We start from the raw sequence: 20,842 nt of genomic DNA, 5'->3' as shown, positions 1-20,842 counted from the left end.
TATGACAATACTGAAGGTTTAAGCAAGTTGTAAAAGATTTATAAAAGATTGATCATGTAAAGGAAGCTCTGTGGGTGTGAGCAAAATAGCCAAAAGTTGAAGGTGATTATTTAGTTTTTCTATAAATTAGAACATTAAAATAGAAAGCACACTGTTAGAAGGCCAGAATCTGGACCAATGTGTCAGAATAATGGTTTTCTTAGAACACTGATCTGCTCTTTAATAAATTATAAAAAGTTATGCGGGGGGGTATGAAAATCTTACCTTATGGTCAAACTGATTAAGACTGTATATATTTGTTTATAAGGTTTTATTAAAAAATTGGGCCTAACATTAATAGTACATTAATACAAAGGTAAAATTTGGTTTTCTTCTTTTCAACAAAGTTTTTTTGTAATACTGAGCCACAATGAAAGGTTTTTGCCTTTTAAGTAAACTGCAAAAAAAAAAAAGAAAAGAAAAGAAAAAAAGGGGAAAGAGAGATTCAGGTAGCCACATGCTATCTTTATTGGTATGCTGTTTAAGTTTTTGCCTTTTGAAATTTTTGAGTTATCACTTCTGCTAAATGAATAACCAATGATACTATTTTGTAACAGTAAGTATTCTAAACCTTTGATATTTGACAAACCTTCCAAAATCAAAATTTCAAGTTCTAAATTCAGTCCTTTTGATTTCACTAATTTTTTCAATATTAGGTCCCCTGAAGTCCAAAAGAGACATCTGGCTTATTTGGCATGTTGACATCATAGAGTGAGCACTGTCAAGTATGAATTGGTATTCGGCTTTCTGTAGGCTGTATTTATATGAAAGTGTTATTGGTATGTGTTCCAGAATTGTGCAAGATTCTTATAATTTCAATATGACTTAATGTATGCTATCAGTAATAATAATTGTTATATTAAATTGTATGCCACAAAAATAACCAAATTTCCTTGTTAATCGAGTCTTAAACCATAGCTGTTCTAAGCCTCTTGTCATCCACAGTTATTTTTACTTTGATCCTTTTCAAAAGGTGATTTTATAATCAGCTATAGGACTCTAACAGGTGCTCTTGAATGCAGATTTCTGATATCTTTAAAGATTGTGCCATTAATATAGAGGGGAAAAGCTTCTAGGACTCTCAGGAAGAGCTGAAGTGTTCATGAATATCAAACAGAACAGGAATTAACTGTATGGACTGAACTAAGAGAATAATGAAATAATCTTTCTATGACTATTTGTTTGAAATGTTTCTGATCCTTTTTGTTTTTCAGGGTCAAAAATATAACAACTTTCCTTTTGAGCTGTTTACAGCTTTTAACAATTGAATGAAGCATATTTCTATCTGCAAACTTTGGAGCATATTTCTTTCTCTCTACCTGATTTCTCCAGAATTTTGAAACTAATTATGAGTCTTCTTAGCATATGGCAATATAGTTTTTTGCATAAGTTCAATAAGAATGTTTTCTGTTTTTTTTTTGCAACAGGACACAACTGGAGATACTGATTATTTTACCAAGGCTTTGACTGGAAATGGCATGGTTTCAGGCTGCTTTGAGTAACTGAGGTTGACTTAACAGAGCTGGTAACAGCCCCTTGGAAATACTGGTGTCATACCTTGTCCTTTACAGGGCTCCTAACCTGTAGTAAATAAAGAATGTCACTTTCTGACAGACCCAGGAATCCCAAGTTACTGTGGGACCTCAAGAAGAAAGAAATTCACCCAATTCATACAGGTATGTGCAGGCACAGATGAATCCTTGGCTGGGCTAGAGACTCTTAAAAGGTCTAATCTGAGATTCCTTATGAAATAAATTCCAGCAAAGCCAATTATTTTTATTAAAAGAACCTATGTGGCAAATAACTATTCTTGCTGCATTTTATGCAAATAACCAGGCCAAATATAATGGGCCTGGAACTTATTTTGCAAATAAATTGGTCCTACTATGATTTGTGTTTGGTAGAAATGGGAAACTGGAGAGAGAAAAATTGTTTCAGAAAAAAGCTATAGTACAACTGTTATTAGATTCCAGCCTTATCCACTGTGTTTGAGTCTCTGCTAATGACCCCATATCTGATTGATTCTTGGGGTCATTCACCTGTATTCCTTAAGGCTTCAGGTCAGTTCTACAGGCATTCCTGAAGTGAGGACTTTCTCTCCTTATGTTGGAGCTCATTATTTGTCTTATAGTCCACTTGTTCACTTAAGTGCTATATGAAAGCTGTGGATGAGCACCAATGTTTTGTTACGCAGACCTTGGGATCTCAACCTGGCACACATGAATACATACCAACAATTACAAGACAGTTTCACTCCTCTTACCCTGAGGGCAACTCCCACTCCAAACCTGCCCCTGTGAGCAGGAAGAAGTTACAGTGGCTGTCAGCCTTTTTCTATTTCCATAATTCACAGATTAAAAAATAAGGTATGATGAAACCCAAAGGAGGGGGATTAAAACTGTCTTTGCAAAAATTGTTAACAGTGAGAAAATTCTGACCTAACCAATTCGGTCTTGACTTTAACCTCCAAACTGCCTTTGGTCATTTGATATGGTTTGGCTGTGCCCCCACCCAAATCTCATCTTGAATTGTAGCTCTCACAATTCCCACATCGTGAGCATGACCTGATGGGAGATAATTGAATCATGAGGGTGAACCTTTATCATGCCCTTCTCATGACAGTGAATAAGTCTCACAAGATCTGATGGTTTTATAAAGGGGAGTTCCCCTGCACAAGTTCTCTGTTGCCTGCCAGCATGTTAAGACATCCCTTGCTCTTCAGCCATGATTGTGAGGCCTCCCCAGCCATGTGGAACTGTGAGCCAATTAAACCTCTTTCCTTTATAAATTACCCAGTCTCAGGTATGTCTTTATTAGCAGCATGAGAACAAACTAATACGCAATTCCTGGGTGTGGGCCAATCTAACTTTGGGAGAACTTTATAGTTTAAATAATATCCCTTAAACTAAGCCATCTTTGTAAAACTAATAAAAGCCAACAGGTTAAGAGAATTAGAGGGGTCTGCATTCTGCTAATATGTAGATGTAAATGACTAGGAGCCATTATTCCAATGGATTTGCAACTTCCCTAATTATCCTGTAATTAACATCACTATTGTAGAACCTACAATTGGCCTTTGGAGATGTTTTCTCAAGCTTTTGTATTTCTAATGACTGATGTCCCACTTGGACTCTGTCTTCACACACAGACCATTTTCTACACCCCTATGACTGTATCCCCAATCAATCAGCAGCTCCCATACGCTAGCCCCCCCGCCTGCCAAACTATCCTTGAAAATTCCTAGCCTGCAAATTTTTGGAGATTGATTTGAGTAATAACTCCACCTGCCACATGCCACAGTGGCCTCATATCAATTAAACTTTCTTTACTGCAAAAAAACAAAACAAACAAACACAAAAACAATAAAAAGGAAACCAAAAACCCCCTTTCTTCTCAATGATTTTCTTTTTTTTTTTTTGAGACGGAGTCTCGCTCTGTCGCCCAGGCTAGAGTGCAGTGGCGCCATCTCGGCTCACTGCAAGCTCCGCCTCCCGGGTTCACGCCATTCTCCTGCCTCAGCCTCTCCGAGTAGCTGGGACTACAGGCGCCCGCCACCGCGCCCGGCTAATTTTTTGTATTTTTAGTAGAGACGGGGTTTCACCGTGGTCTCGATCGCCTGACCTCGTGATCCGCCCGCCTCGGCCTCCCAAAGTGCTGGGATTACAAGCGTGAGCCACCGCGCCCGGCCTCAATGATTTTCTTAATGACATCTGGGAACTTGTCTGCTGCCTCTTGGTCAGCAAAAGATGCTTCTCCTGTTATCTTGACTTTTTCTTTTTTAAGCCAAACCTCTTTTAAAAATTACCAAACCATCCTTTGCTGGCATTAAATTATCCAGCTTTAGGTCTTTCACTTTTTTTTTAAGTTGCCATATAATGATTTTTTTTTTCTCTGTGGTTTAAAATCCAAACTCCTTCTCAGGGCATCCAAGATCCCCCAACACCTGGCTGTATCCTAGATTTTCTACTCCATTTCCAGCCTCCCCATTTCCTCCAACCACTAACATCCTAGACTTTTCACCACTCTCTGCTCACTCTGTGGAATGACTGTTTTTTCTTGAATCATATTAGAGTCTACAGGTATGCTTTCTTATAGCAATTCTGCACCCACATTAAAACTGTTTTCATTATAACAGATTTTGCAAAAAGTACATGGTTTTTGCACCTGTTGACATAGCTATAGCTACAACATCATAAATTTCCTTTATATATAAATATATATTTATATATATATATAAAATGGTCCTCACACTGGATTCATTTATCTTGAAATAGTGGGCAACCACAGCTGCACACCACATTCTACAGTACATATCAAGCAATTCAACTTTTTATTTGTAATGTCATGACTTTTCTCTGCTTCTTGAAAGTACTTCCAGCATCAGGTAGTGGCATGCTAAATGTGTTCTTTGATGTTATCCAAAGCTTATGAAATTGCACTAAACATGATGAAAAATACACAAGAACTTCAAGATCACTTTTTCCTGAAGGGAAGAACTGCTTACATGGCCATGATTATCACACAGTGTTTTAAGGAGATAATCACAACACTTGCGCTCACTGCAAAAGCAACAGGAGGTGGCTACAAAATTATTACATTAGTATAGTATATACTACAGTTAATTTTATGTAGTTACAATTTAATATTTCATCATTATGTTTATTTACATCTCTTGACTGCAAATAGCACCATGTACTTTCTTAAGTGTCTGTGTGCATAAGTTTTGATAAATTTTACCTTTTTATAATAGATTTGTGCATATTTTATGGTAGTAAATGATAAAACAGACTAGCGTCTATGTACATTTTATGCATTCATAACATGCCTTTTTCTTAATTTTTTCAATATTTCTAGGCTACTTGGTTCACCTGTGAGTTTTTTTAAACCATTCCAAATCTTCAAAACATTTTCCAATATATTTATTTTAAAAACTCACATATAAGTGGACCTACACAATTTAGTTCCATGTTGTTCAAGGGTCAACTGCATAAAAGGGGCTTAAAACAGTGCTTGGCACACAGTAAGTACTGAGAATTAATGTTGGTGAAACTGTAATAGAGGCTTAGAAATCCAGCACCATTAAAACACACATGGACGTTTCTGACGCCCGCTCTTCACTAGGGCTCCACAACCACCTGGTCAAATACCGCACTGGAATTAGATATATGTCTTCTTCCATAGTAGCAAAATTCTTTATACTGAATTGAATTCTACAGTTCTGCTCATTATGATAATAATTATTCCCTCTCCCACTCCACCAATTCATTCAGATCCTATGACCAAAATTAATGAATTCACTCCTCTAGGTTTTAGAATTATCTAACTGCTACATGTTCCCACTGTTAGGCTATAGCAACACAATATATCATACCTTTTGGATTTCTTCAGGCAAAGCATGCATGGGAATGTGATGATCCATAACTTCCCAAAATATGGTGAGAGATCTTTGAAGCCAAAGGAAATCTAAGAACATTGATGGCAACAGTCAGAACAGAAATAATGTAGAGAACATTCAAATTAAGATGCTTTATAAATTCTTAGGAGTATTTGGGGATGAATGGTGATAACTGTTTCAACAGATGCTTATTTCATCAGCTCAATGTTAGAAGGTACAGTTAAAGAGTTTTCTCCATTAGTTATTGGGCCAATAGAACAGGAGAGAACTATAGAGCCTGCTAAGTTAGAAAGAATATTTTCTCTTTTGTTAGAACTTTATAGTCTAATAGTAATTTCTGTTGTGATTTACTACTAATTGTTTTTCAAATACATAATGACTAAAATTTTAAATACACATTTTAAGTACACACGACTAAAATTTTATATACACATTTTAAATACAAATAATGACTAAAATTTTAAATACACATTTTAAATACACATTTAAAAATCAAATATTTTTCTGAAATGCTGCTAGAAAAAGTATAAAAATATAGTATTTTAGTTTAGCAGATGAAAAAAGCAATTGTGGCATGAATGCTGGATTAAATGATGAAATACAGAAAAAGAGCATTTAGAGATACCAGATTAAATATGATATGCAAACACTGAACAGAAGAGTGATCAAAAATAAGAAGCCAAGTGCCAATTTTATCTAAATGGACATTTACATAATTTTATGCAGATATTTTACTTTTAATAGATTTTCTTTTTCTAATAAAAGCCATTCAATATAAAGGTCAGTCACTACTTTCATAAAACCAGAGGATAAATGGAGGAGCACTTTGGGTTGTTTTTTTTTTTTTTTAAATCCTTCCCTCACGAGTAAGGGCTGTTTACACATATCTAAGGAGTCAGAAGAAGGGGGAGGGCAGTGGCAGCAGAGTCAGATGATGATGATACAGGCACAATTCCATAGCAGGGAAGAAGGCCTGAGGACCATGAGTTATAGACAAGAGCAGTCTTAGAGTTCAAGAAAGGAAAATATCTTATGTTTCAGATGAGAGGTGGGAGTTAGTGAAGGCTTCCTGAGGTTGTTTGTATTCAATCAGGGCAGGATTTTGACAAAAGAGACTGGAGAAGCAAAGTACTCTATCAGAGAGAGCAACCCTCGCCATACACCAAGGTAGCAGGGAAACTGTAGTTGTCAAAAAGCCCTATAGTGGCATTATCTTTGTAAATGGTGCAACCACTAGTGGAAGAGAAGATTCCTTGTTCCCTGTGTTAGCACAAAGACTCATTTCAGTGAGTTGCTGTTTAAAACCAAAAACTAATGAGCTTTATGTCTTCCCACATAAAACATAATATGACATGTGTGGTAAAGTTAACTGAGGTCTGCAATGGAGGTACCATTAACCATATCAACATAGGCCCAAACATAATCTGATGTTTGGCAGATTGTCATAATCATGTGGCAAGAGCCCAGAAGGCCCATTATTCTCATTTCTGTCATTTAATGGTGGATTTGCCATCAGTAAAATAAAATAGTAACTTCAACTCTCTTGGGAGAATTTTCCAAAAAATTACCATCTAAACATCCTTTTAAAATTTCACCCATAAAATTATCTGAGAGCACGAATCTAAATGACAGTATAAACAAAGCACCAGTAGAACAGTTTTTGTGTAGTGCCTTCATTGTCTGTGAATCTATTCCAACTTTATGGCCTTAGCATAAGAAAGGAATTGGCAGGTTCTGATTATTGGGGAGAAACTAAAAATAAAAAGTCCTGCCAACCCAGAAAATGCTCCAAAATGCAGAAAGACAACAATTTTATTAGTAATTAGGCATTCAACTAGACTTTGATGCACATCACGGCTAATCTGCTAATGAGGTTACAAAGAGAGAAGGAAATCCCACTCTTTTATACAGCCAAGGAGACACAATCCATTACACACATTCTCAAGGAAACTGGTACCGTGTCCTCATGTAAGAGGGCTTAATAGAGTGTTCTATACATTCTTTTATATTTCCTCTTTAATTCATCTGGTAATTGGGGTAACCACCTGTGTTCGCTAACGGCTTTCCTCCTAAGGAATGCACAGCTCTATAACGAAGCAGGTGTTTACAATTACGAATAACGCACCTAGGTTAAACTCCCAAAGTGACAAGGAGATTGGGGCCCTATCTTCCTTGATGTTTACATTTTAAAGAAATGGCTTCCAGGTCCTCAAGAAAAGCATTCCTAGGTCTTTAAAAATATTTGCATACATATTAAATAAACAGAAGAAGCATTCACAAATACTAAGTTTCTCAAGAAAAAAGAAGGGTCTCTTTCCCTTTTGGCAACAGGGAAAATCTGTAATTTTTTAAATTTAGTCTTACATAGTTTTGCGTGTGTTATCAAACAAGTCCCTTTAATTCTTTATCATTGCACGTGTGTGGACCGCACTTTGGCAAGAGGTGCAGTGATAAGTGGCTGCAGCTATGTGGGTGTTTGTGAACCTCCTCTCTAACAAGATCACCGAAAAGACATTTTTTAAAATGCAGACACGTCCTTGTTCGTTTCCAATTCCGCTTCTCACACTAGTGTCACGTTAGGCCATTAACTCACGTTCAGCTTTCAAGCCCTTACGTAAAGAACCATTCCCTTGGCGCGAATCACCCACAACGAGCAGGTCAGGGGAAAGTGAAGGCGGGAAGTTCACGTCCTAAGACTTCCCTGAAGCGGCGGGATCTTCCACACAGAAACCAACCGCAAGGCCACACAAAACTGCTGGAACGGCTTTCAAATCTGCCCCTTTCTAACCCCGTTCCCCCTGGACCTGCCGTGGCCGGCAGAGGAGGAGGAGGAGGGTGCGGGGGTGAGGAAGCAGAGCCGCGCGGAGGAGGAGGAGGGTGCGGGGGTGAGGAAGCAGAGCCGCGCGTTCCCCAGGGCTGGGAGGAAGGCGGACCGCGCCTGGGCCCCGCGGACTGGCAGAGACCAGGAAGGGGCCGCAGAGGAGCGTGGTGGCGGAGTCCAGGCCCGGGGCCTCGTGCCCTCGCTGGGGCGCCGCGGCTCAGCTTTCTGGCCCTCTCCCCGGGTGCTAGCACGCCTCCACTCCGGAACTGCATTCTGGAGGACCGGGTCATCCCAGGCTGAGGAAAGCCATCGTCCCTCACCTCAACTTCGACTATGACGGGTGTGAAAAGGCTTTCCCGGTCTCCCGGGCGACCGCGCCGCCAGTCGGCTTGACGTCAGGGCGCGGCGACGTCACGGCCCACGTCTGTCGTCAACGCTCCCTTGCACCGCCCAGGGCCTCAAGCGCCGGGCGGAAGTGGGAAAACTAGTGGTGGGGCACGGAAGGCTGGGCTAGTCTTACGCGGAGTGCTGTGAGAGGGAGGGAAGGGGATCGAGGGATGAGGCGGGCGAGAGTGGGTCGGTTGCTTGGTAGCGACTGCTGAGATGGAGGGAGCTGTCCCAGCCTCGTGGGGGGTTGGAGAGAGGCACTGCCGCGAGTCGGGAGCCTATAGTCCTACCTATCACCCCTTGTTCTGAGGCCTATGTGGTAGACACAGCAGTGAGCAGTTACTGTTCTTGAGCAGAGGAAAAAGAGATGACTGTAGAGGTCATGGGTGTAAAGGGAAGTTCTGGTTTCAGTCATTACAACCAGGGCAAATTAATTGGGAAGGCGTTGGTGACATTTCCATTCTAGTCCAAAGTAGTGAAGATTAAGGGCTTAGTTTAAAAAGTATTTTGAGACCTAGTCTACACTTTATTTATCGCAGGCTACCCACCCTTACACGTGACTAACTTCCCTTTATTCATACATTCATTCATAAAACAAGTATTTATTGACCTACTACGCGACAAGCAGAGCAGCATACTGAGATAGGGTGATACTCTGTGACTGGTCAAGGCAGGAGCAGCCATTGGTGTAATTAGCAGGTGACTCATTCGTAGTCCAGATCTTGCCTTTCTGAGAATTATATAAGGTCGAAGTACAGTTCTTCCAAGAACCAAAGAAAACATCAATGGCTCTCTAGCAGGCAAAGAGACTGGTTTGCTATTGAATAAAATAAGATTAAGTAGATACAAAGGAAATTAACTGAACCTATAGATTTAGAGAAGTGATTAAATGACGCAGAGCAGTATCGGTACACCAAACTGCTTATTGATAACTACTGATTAATGACACTAGGAAGTACTGAACACTAGTGCCTTGTTCCTTGGCACTAAAAAGTCTAGTAGATGTGTCTGGGCGCAGTGGCTCGGGCCTGTAATCCTAGCACTTTGGGAAGCCAAGGCAGGCAGATCACAAGGTCAGGAGATCGAGACCATCCTGGCTAACACGGTGAAACTCCGTCTCTACTAAAAATACAAAAAAGTAGCCGGGCGTGGTGGCGGGCACCTGTAGTCCCAGCTACTCGGGAGTCTGAGGCAGAAGAATGGCATGAACCCGGGAGGCAGAGCTTACAGTGAGCCGAGATCATGCCACTGCACTCCAGCCTGGGCGACAGAGCGAGACTCTGTCTCAAAAAAAAAAAAAAAAGTCTAGTAGATGTATCTTGTACATTTAACCTGACTGATATTTTTGCCCCAATGCCTACCCTTGATTTTCTATTTCCACTCCCTCAAAGAGGAAAGGATTAAGAGGCCTAGAGGACAGTCAACCAAGTGGTCAAGTACAATATGGTTATGAGAAGCCCAAATAACTTTCAGAGCTATTCATCCTCGTCATATTTATCTGAGGGATAGTGAAGGTAGGACTGCTGTCAGTTTGTAATAATGGAAGTTTAGATATAGGGCACCAAAACCGGTACCTATCTAGGACAGGAATTTTGCATACCTAATGCAAGATCACTCTGTTCTGAGGCTAGTTTTATTTATTGAGTACTTTGTGTATAGGATAAGGAAAGGCAACACTTTAAGGATGGGAGAAAATCCAGCTCAAAGGCTTCAGTTCACTCCTTGGTTTAATTTCTTCTGTGTTTATTTGTCTGCATATTGCCTTTGAGACTAATTTCCTTTCCACTGTAAATTTCCCTTAGACCTGCACTGTCCAGTAAGGTGGCCTCATGTAACTAATTTCACTAAAATGAAGTATGTTTAAAAATTCCATTGCTATATTGCATTAGCCACATTTTAAGTACTCAGTAGTCATGTAGGTAATGTATGCTACACCACAGATATTGAACATTTTCATTATCATAGAAAGTTGGGCTGGGCATGGTGGTCATGCCTATAATCCCAGAGCTTTGGGAGGCTGAGGCAGGCGGATCCCTGGAAGCCAGGAGTTTGAGACTGCCCTGGGCAATATAGTGAGACTCTGTCGCTATAAAAAAAAAAATTAGCATGGTGTGGTGACACACACCTGTAGTCTTTACTCAGAAAGCCCTAGGTGAGAGGATACTTGAGCCCAGGAATTTGAGGCTGCAGTCTATGATCTGGCCACTGCACTCCAGTCTAGGTGACAGAGCCCGACCCTGTCGCTTAAAAAAAGAAAACAAAGAAAAAGAAAGTTGGAAAGCAGTAGACCCCAGTAAGAATTTCAAAGGATAAGAGTTATGATGAATGACATTTTTTAAAGGGTAGCAGCAAAAAGTGTTATTCCTGAAAGAAGATAGTGCAAAGGAAGTGTTGTGACAAGATGTTACAAAATAGGTTTCAGAAAAAAAAAAAAAAAAAAGCCACGAATCCTGTGCTCTGTGTTGGTGTTTTGTCTTGGTCTCTCTCTTTTCAGGTTTCTCACTTGCCCTCCCTCCTTCTTCCCACCCCATTACTGTCCATACTAGAACTGAAGTACAATTTAAAATAATCCCATCATTGGGCATATTAAATAAAGTTTTGGGTTATCCCATTAGTTTTTAATTGAGCTAATTTTCACTTTTTACTGTGACTTTTAAAAATTATCCAGTAATAGCCAAATTAAGCTGCTGTTAACTTCTTTTTATGACCCTTTATTCCCCCCTCCCAACCCCGTATTGTCAGTGACCCCTGGGGAAGGAAATTCTCTCAGTTTTTGGAAGAGAGACTCTCTAAAGCAACTAACCTAGGGCTTTCCACATGGTCTGCAGAACTTTGCGTTGGTTTATGAGGACACAGTGTCTGTGCTTTTGTTACTGTTGTGAATTTACATAAAATATGTATCCAGCAGGGAAATGTCGTTCTTCACTTCAAAAAGTAGTTTTATGCTCCCTCCTTTGTTTCCTCCTCCCCCCGCCATGAAAAGCATGTAGAAGAAGAGGTATGTTGCCTGCAATTCTGATAAAAATGTAGGACCTCTATCCAAGATTGCTATTTTTTTTTTTTTTTTTTTTTTTTGAGACAGAGTCTTGCTCTGTCACCCAGGCTGGAGTGCAATGGCATGATCTCGGCTCACTGCAACCTCTACCTCCCAGGTTCAAGGGATTCTCCTGCCTCAGCCTCCCAAGTAGCTTGGACTACAGGCGCCTGCCACCATGCCCGGCTAATTTTTGTATTTTTAGTAGAGACGGGGTTTCACCATGTTGCCCAGGCTGGTCTCAAACTACTGACCTCAGGTGATCCAACTGGCTCGCCTCCCAAAGTGCTGGGATTACAGGCATAAGCCACTGCACTACGCCCAAGATTGCTAATTTTAAAGTGAGCTTAAAACTACAAAGGGAGCATGGCAAAATTACAGTTAGCCCCAACTTTATTTTCATCCTGCAAACCAGAACCCAGTACAACTCTGTCCCATCAAAAATGGAAATTAAATAGTTACAAACAGGCCTCCCAGGTTGGAAGCAACCACAGCTTTCACTAATATTTCTGGGTTCCATCCAACACAAGTGCACAAAAGAAAAAAACCTAACATTTTTGAAAAGCTAATACTTATTGGGCTCTTTCTATTTGCCAGGCACTTCATACACAATGTCTCATCCAATTGAGAACTCTTCCAAACATAACTCAAGTCAGATCCTACTTATTGTTTATTTTCACACAAATAATGGAAATGGCTGAGGGCATGACCTAACGTGAGTACAGAAGTGTGTACTTGGACCGAATATAAGAGGAAGCACTTGGGCCTCACATACAGTGTTAGTTGACTCTGCCAGCCAGCCAGTACCCAGGGGACATCAGCCTATAGTGGATTAGTAACATGTAAATATCCCAAAAGTATTTAATTCTGTAAACCTAACTTTGTCTTACACTTACTATCTTCATGACTTTTCCGAAGTTGCTTCCAGTTTTCAAAAATGGTCAGCTACAAGGGACCACTTGCTTTGTTTTACTTACCCCAATACATTTTGTTCCCACCAAGATGTGGATTGGATTTTCTTTCTTAATAACATTTTATGTTTGGTAAAACTGCTATTAACATTATTAACATTTAAAGTTTTAAACTGCTTTAAAAAGCTGCTTTGCATATTTTGAACCACAAATAACTCTAGTCTGGAGGTGGCTTAGACCACAAAATACTATTTGTGGGTTTAAGCTCTGTATATTTTTGAATCCATTATATGTACAGTGTAAACTTGAGTACCTAATAAAATAAATGTCACAATGTTTAAATAGCATTTCTCTTTAGTTCAAATGCTTTGTCATCTGTGCAGGAATAAATTGTGTGCTGAATTCTTTTTAGCCCTGAGAATATGATTATTGAACAAAATTTCCAGTGAGACAAGTCAGGCCTTTAAATGGTAAATATCCTCAAATATTAACAGTAAGTCAAGCACTAGAGCAAAACCTCTGATTATTGTAAATGTATTTCCTGTGGCAAGTTCACTACTAATAAGAGCTTTTTATCCAAAACTGTACTATGTGCCAAATACAACTTAGTATTTATTACATGAATATATTTTTAAAAACAAAAAGAATAGGCCGGGCGCAGTGGCTCGTGCCTGTAATCCCAGCTACTCCAGAGGCTGAGGCAGGAGAATCACTTGAACTGGGAGGCGGAGGTTGGCAGTGAACCGAGTTTGCGCCACTGTACTCCAGCCTGGGCAACAGAGTGAGACTCTGTCTCAATTAAAAAAAAAAAAAAAGAAGAAGAATAAAGCTCTAATGGCACTAACAACACTCTTGTAATGAATTTGATGCTAAAAACGTGGTACTCATAGCTCTTAAAGAGATTATTCTGTAATGTAAATTAACCAAATTCCTTTTATTAAACTCAGCATCCAATAAATGGCCCATAATAAGCACTTAATAAATGCTAATAAGTTCAGAGACTGAAAATTGATAACTGCCTTATGCACTTAAAAACAACTTTTGTAGTTTATTATTTGCTTGTTTAGTGAAATTATTGCTTCATTTCTGAGATTTTCATAGGATTCTAATGAAGAATCTAAGATTCCAATTCACATTTGTTTTGATAAGTGATTGGTAAAAGTGATTTCATTCTCCCTTTGTAAAGATGAAGTTAATGTTTCTATACCTATTATTTTAAATAGCTACTGAATTTGCAGGAAACAAAGTATAAAAATTTTTCTGTCATTTTGTTCTGCCTCCATTGATAGTGTTTTTAATGCCATTAAATGAGTTCCAAATCATCTTAAAGATATTTTCTTAGGAACTACTGATATCAAATATCAAGCATTTTATGAGATCTATCAACCACATGAAAAATATTAAAATAAGTATAGTAGCCCTGGTTTGCAATGATGTAGAGCAATTAGCAATCTTAAACACTGCTGTTGGGGTGAAAAATTAGAACATTTATTGTTTTAAACCCCTTAAAATGTTCAAAACTATGACAGTTGAGATGTGATCCTCCTTCTTCCTTTTGTTCAGAAATTCAGACCTCTGTACTGCCCTCCCCCTGTCCTACCCTCAAGCATGCATGAATCAGCCCAAGTCCAGAAGTGAGTTCAGATTAGATCAATTCTGTTAGCACCCTCCCCTTTACCAGTGATTAAATCAGGAATGCGTCTATGATCCAATTATGACTAGAAGTTCCAAGAGACGTTTGCTGGAAGCTTTAGGAAAATTCTTTCTTATTAGCACATATATTCAGTGTTCACCACAGTCTTATAATGTTTTAAAATAGGAAATACTAAAATGTGAAATAGATTGATTTACTCAAACAAGTGTATGCAGCTGTTAGAAATGATGATGTGGTTCTTTGCTGATGTGGTAGAATGTCCCAATAGATTGTTCTGTGACAAAAAGCAAGTTAAAAATAGTGTTATAACTACAAAAAAAGAAAACCCATAGTATTCTAAACAGCATTCTAAATGTACATTTTATTATTTCTATAAATATATATCTCTTCTCATAGAATCAGAAGAGGTAAACAATCAAGTTTCAGGAAAGCAGGAGCCAGTATTGCTTTGAGAACCTCAGATATGCAATGTGGAATTTGCGAAAGCCATAAAAAGGCTCAGCCCTTAAAATCTACCACTTAATGAAAGTTGGTTCCATTTTCTTTTATTGTTGGCAGTCTCTGCACATGGCAGAGCAGTGGTGGCTGACGGTCCAATTTTGTCACCAAAAGGAACTGGGGAGAAGGCATCTATGCCCACCCTCATGTTAGAAAATTGCCAGGAAATGACTTTCTTTGGCACACCTTGAATGATATGCAATCTCTTTAACCAAATTACTGAGGCCAGGAGGAGTCAAGTGCTGTTTGTCATTGGCTCACCTTGAGTCAGGTATATGCCTCTCGACCAACTGTGGGGACCAAGTAGGCAAGTCCACACACAATGACACCTCCCTTTCTAACTACATTCTAGAAGAGTAAAGGCAGAAGCACAATCCAGGAAGGAAGGGTAGACAGTTCTGTCCCAGAAGAAATTAAGTGTGCTGGGCAGACCAGGAAAAAAAAAAAATCCCACGTGAGAATCAGAGTCAGCTGGCAGAACATTTTAAAATTAAGCAGTGAATCTTGCTCTCTTTTCCCACATATGGTAAGCTGAGATGAGAATATGTATTTTTGAGAAAGCTTCCTAGGAGTTTATTGTGTCTATTCTAACCCTAGAGAATCCCCCTTTCCTATAATGTTACATGTAACACAAAAATAAATGTGTGTGTAACTAGGCACCATAGGCCTAAGAGTCATAACAGGGAAATAAGAAAGCATAGATTCACCAAATCAAAGTTTAAGTACATAGAAAATAAACTAATGTGGAATTTCCCAAGCTTTCAGTTGACTGGGGTTCTTTTGTGTTAAACTATCGTGGTGTTAACATTTTTTGTTTTGCCCTCTAAACTTGATTTATCTGCAAATCTACAAACATTTTAATTATGTAAATGGATATCTGTGCGGGCAAAACACTTTTTGCTCACAAGATCTTGAGAACTTAGATTCTGGCGTCTTAAAACGCTGCACCTTTTTTATGTCCTTGGGGCTTTTGAGTCACCATATAAATGAGGTCTCTCAAGTTAGTATGCCAGGGAGATCAGGCACCTCTGATTTTAAAATAAAACACTGCAAAGAAAGCTTCCGGGAGGAATGAGAGCATGCCCCAAATCACGACTCTGTAATTAGTCCTTGTGCAGAGCGGACAGAAATTTCGTCCCAAAGACACCGTCCTTGCTCTGGTTCCTTTCTCTGTAAGCATGTCACACGAACCACACTTCTGCGCCATGCATCGCAATTTAAAGCTTTCCTTGGAAAGTTTCCCCAGCTTGATTGCTTATGGAAAGAGCAGCTCCGGTTCCCAATTCGTTTAATACATCCTGTCTGAGCGCGTTTTATTAACGAATGTTACCCACTTTCTGATAACAAGGGGACGCTATGTCCTCCCCCGGTGAACTCACTCCCTGTCCCAGAAATATAGCGTGACTGCCCTCCCCGGCGGTATTTTGAAAGTGGAAGCCGGGCGCCGCCCTCCAGCACCTGCACCTCCCGCCCGGCGACGGCCGCCTGAAGCACGAAGTGCGTGCGACCGCAGCCTGGCAGGTCACGCAACCCCAGGCCGCCGCGCCGCCTGCGTGCCTGCAGCCCGCCGGTCCCGCCCCCGCCGCCTGCTTCCGCCGCTTTCGTGCACGCTCGGGCTTCCTGGTGCGCCCGGAGCCTGCCTCGCGTGCCGACCCCGCTGCGTAATCCGGCGAGGAATCCCAGATTCCGCCCGGCCCCCGACGCCCTCTACCGACTTTAGTTCGAGCAGGTGACGCCCTCATTTTAACGCCGAAAAGTGTCCGTTCCCGATATACAGCAAACACCTCAGGCTGCGAAACGTGGGAGAAGGGGACAGCGGGCGGGGAGTCGACCTCGCCCCTCGGCCCCTCTCGGCCTCCTTGGCGCCTGCTCCCTGCCCGCTCTGTCGGGCGGCCCTGTCCGGGCGGAGAGAGCAGCAAGGCGGCCTCGCGCACTGCCTGGATTTCGCAGGCAGGGGCGGGGGCGGGGGCAGCCGGCCCAGGGCTAGGAGACCCGGGAAGGGGTCGCCAGCGAGTGGCCTTCGCGGAGCTGCCTCACGCCGCCTGCCTGGAGCCGGGAGCCCGGCGTGCACTGACGCCTGGGGCACGCTGGGGGCGACTTTCGTGGCCGGGCGGCTGACCCCAGCGACCCGGCGCAGTGTCCAGAAGTGCGCTGGGGGGCAATGAGGGGCAGCGCTCGCTGAGGCTGAAAGGAGCGAGGGCCGGCGCTGTGTAGGTTAGATTCTTTGTTGAAGTCTGGGAGCCGTCTTTTGAAGAATGAGAATGGGGCCATTATTGCAAGTAGGATGGGCTTCATCGTGGGCCTCGAAGGATCAGGGGTGGGCGCGCCGGCTGCCAGGGCCCCTCTCACGCCACGCCGCGTGCAGGCGAGGGGAAGCGCGTGTCGTGACGACCTGCGATGAGATCAGTTTGAATAACCACAGCGTCGGGGCTGAGAAATGCAGCCAGTCACGCAGCGCAGCGCCGGCTCTGGCCGGGTGGCCGCAGCCGCCCCGCGCTTCGCAGAGGGAGGTGGGGGTGGATAAGCCCCTTCCAGGCGGTCGCTGGTGGGGGCTTCAGATCTATTCTAAGAGGGTGGGGAGCCAGAGAAGAAAACCATACAAAATGCAACTTGCATGGTTAGGAGGCTGGATTCTATGAGCAAATGGGCTTTCAAGAAGCACACTGAAAATCACCTCTGTAAATGGTTGTCTCTTACACTTTGCCCAGTAGATAACTGTTTAAAAACTAACACGGAATTCAAAGGTCATTCAAATGTGCCTTCAATTTGTTTATATTACTTAGTTTAACAGGCAGTACACAAGGCTTACATATGCGTGCATGAAATTTAATTTATACAGTCAAGTCTGGAAGCATGGTTTGGCAAGAGGAATAATTGTGAATTCAGTAAGAGTCAGGGTACAAACAGATTACTTAAAAGGACAGATGAACTGAAAAAAAAAATCAGTCCATGAGGAAGCTATTACATTCATCTTTTCATGGTCTCGAACATCTTGTACCAACTCAACAATAATACCCAGCGGAAACTTCTAATTAGACACAGAAAACGCAATTATTAGCTGTGCGGGCAAGCATCAAAAAGCCTCATGTTAGAGACAGACACATGAATAACATCTATAACGTAACAGCATTTTTTTTTTTTTTTTTTGAGACGGAGTCTTGCTCTGTCACCCAGGCTGGAGTGCAGTGGTGCGATCTCGGCTCACCGCAAGCTCCGCCTCCAGGGTTCACGCCATTCTCCTGCCTCAGTCTCCCCAGCAGCTGGAACTACAGGCGCACGCCGCCACACCCGGCTAATTTTTTTTTTTTTTTTTTGTATTTTTAGTAGAGACGGGGTTTCTCGATGGCCAGGATGGTCTCGATCTCCTGACCTCGTGATTCGCCCGCTTCGGCCTCCCAAAGTGCTGGGATTACAGGCGTGAGCCACTGCGCCCAGCCATAAGAGCGTATATCTTTAAAATTCTGTATTTCAGTCATTTCCTTAGTATACATTTGGCTCACTGATAGGTATGTTACTATAAAACAATTAGGATTAATCACCAGGTACAGAAAAAACTCTTGTGAATTTAAAATTTTTATCAGATTTTTTTTTTCTCTTGAGACAAGGTCTGTTTGGTTGCTCAGGCTGGAGTGCTGTGGTGTGGTCAGGACTCATGGCAGCCTCTATCTCCCAGCCTCAAGCGATCCTCCCACCTCAGCCTTTCCAGTAGCTGGGACCAGAGGTGCGTCACCACGCCGCGCTAATTTTTTATTTTTTGTAGAGATAAGGGCTGGTCTCAAACTCCTGGGCTCAAGCGATCCTCCCACCTGGGACTCCCAAAGTGCTGAGATTACAGGCATGAGCCACCATGCCCAGACCAGAATTATTTTATTTTACATTATTTATTTTACAGATTGTAATGTTCATATAATGTGAGTTCAGTAGGAAATAAGGAGTTGATCCTTAGTGCCTAGCAAACTGCATAAAATTAATATTATGAATGAAGAAAGGAATGAATTAATGTGTAGGCAGTACTCTAATGGTTAGACCTGTGAACTGAAGTGTCATGAGTGGGTAGTGCCAGCCCTGCCACTGAGTCATGTGTGATCTTGGTATGGTAGAAATAATGCTTACAACATACCTACCTTGGCAGAGGTATGAAGGGAGCTATTCCTTACTCACTACAGGTGCTTCGAGATCCTTGGAGGAGGATGATATGTTCAACTATTATAAAATAATACACCACTGTTAGGACAACCCACATGTAAAATTACAAAAGTATAGATTTTAAATACAGTAGTGCCACCAATTTTTGTCATTTGTATGTAGTCCATCAAGTATTGAAATACAGTATAGGAGGCTGCACACCTTTATATAAAATATTTGGCTTATAGAATCTTTGTCGTTGGACCAATATTTCATGATGTGCAATGGAAGTTTAATCAGTACTACTATACTTAACTAATAATATGCATATTTAATTAATGATATAATAGTGATTAGTAATATGTATAATACTATAATAATAGTATTAATATACGATTAGATACTTAAATACTATTACAGTAGTATTTGTGGTGATGGTATTTTGTGAGTGCGGAGACCTCTGGTGTATGAAGTGCGTAGAAGAAAACGAACTTTTGGTGACTTTTCTAAACTTGATGCGTGGAATCTTGAAGATAAGGGACCTTCTTGGTATAATTTTCTATTCCCAAGTGAATGAAAGTCTAGAGATATAATTAATATATTAAGAGCCCCACTTTGTATCAGACATTGGTCTAGGCGTTGGAGATAGAACAGAGAACAGACAAAACTGATTACTTAATGTTCAAATGTTTTTGGTCTCTATTTAATGCACATTACTTTAGGAATAGTAATGCATTGTGCACATCTTTGCGTAAACCCTTTCCTGTTCTAAGCTCTTGGTAGAGGGTCCTTAAGAGGGATTGGAAAAGTAATGACAGAGGGGCTTTCTGGAAAGGGACTTGAAGGCAGAACAGTGGTAGGCAGTTTTAACTGGAATCAGAAGGCAGATACCAGTCCTTCATCAAGGTCTCCTGTTTAGAAAATCATAAGACAAAAGCATACAATACTTTGCTTTCCATCATTCTCCCCACTAAAGTTGGCCTCATGTTTCTTAATTCTCTCTGCCATCATATTAAGTCTAGTGTATAATTTTTACCAGAGTCATAGGCACTCATGCAGTTTGCTGACTGCATGGTGGTGCCTGGTGGAGGAAGTAGGTAGGCATTAAACTCCAGACCTAGCTTCATCTGCCAACACAGGTGTTTTGCATCCTCCCGAGAAAGGGGCATCTTGAATAAAAGCACCATGGGGCCACAGTAGCTCTCTTTGTTCTTCAGAGTTCTCAGGCATCTAACCCCTATCTGCCCTTTGGTATGTATTTTCCTGTTGTATTTAATAGCATTGCTCTGCTATGAGTTGCAAGACAGGGAACATGGGGGATAAGGAGAAGCCAAGGCTGAAGAAGTGAACCAAGCCCTATCAGCTTCCAAGATGTCTAATACCTAGATAAATGAAGACTAGCTAAGGCATGATGATGCTGTGTGAAATGTTTTGTGGCAAAAAGAAAGCAAAGCAATGATAGACAACAACCTGCCTTTTCAATTTTAGCAAACAGGAAGAATTGTCAGCTCACAACAGATTGCCTCAGTCTTGCATTGCAACTGGAGAACATGATACAGTCAGACAGCGTGGCTTAACCTTTTGGCCAAGCTCATTTGTAGGATTTGATATCAGATGATTTGATATAGGATATATGTCCTACTGAACCCTGGGGATGGCCTTGAGATTAAAGTGTTTTCCTTTCCCTGTTGCTAACTTCTCTGTGGTCTGTTGACATTACGTCATGTTGCAAACAATGAGTGGTAGAGACTGGAGACTGCCGTGTCAGGGTGTAGTGACCTGATTAGTCCAAACTCCTGCAGGGGAGACGTGCAAATAGATGAGCCCCAACAGGACCTGAAGAACCATGTGGTTTTGAAATTCTGGGTGGATGGGCCACACCCTGCATACACCTTAAATCTCCTGGCACTTTGAAGGTACAATTATTGCTCAACAACTCCAGGTTGATTAGATCTTTGTATGATGTGATTATCATAAA

At 41.2% G+C, this 20,842-nt stretch overlaps 1 protein-coding gene and 1 long non-coding RNA gene across 2 annotated transcripts in view; one reads left to right on the top strand and one right to left on the bottom strand.

The window, feature by feature from the left end:
* Positions 1 to 9,403, bottom strand: part of LEKR1 (leucine, glutamate and lysine rich 1) — a 227,132-nt gene extending 217,729 nt beyond the window's left edge. The window contains 2 exon segments of the mRNA XM_063620289.1: positions 5,411 to 5,502; positions 9,281 to 9,403. Coding sequence (XP_063476359.1) covers positions 5,411 to 5,502; positions 9,281 to 9,350 — 162 coding nt within the window. The 5' untranslated portion in view covers positions 9,351 to 9,403.
* Positions 9,404 to 16,227: 6,824 nt separating this feature from the next.
* LOC134732912 (uncharacterized) overlaps positions 16,228 to 20,842 on the top strand; it is a 70,187-nt gene continuing 65,572 nt past the window's right edge. The window contains exon 1 of the long non-coding RNA XR_010116468.1: positions 16,228 to 16,468. This is a non-coding gene — a long non-coding RNA (uncharacterized lncRNA). The remainder of the gene's footprint in view (positions 16,469 to 20,842) is intronic.

Source organism: Symphalangus syndactylus, chromosome 17 (assembly GCF_028878055.3).
Source record: "Symphalangus syndactylus isolate Jambi chromosome 17, NHGRI_mSymSyn1-v2.1_pri, whole genome shotgun sequence".
In the NCBI taxonomy this organism is placed as follows: Eukaryota; Metazoa; Chordata; class Mammalia; order Primates; family Hylobatidae; genus Symphalangus; species Symphalangus syndactylus.
Note: the sequence above shows the minus strand (reverse complement) of the source record. Positions and strands in the feature narration are given on the sequence as shown.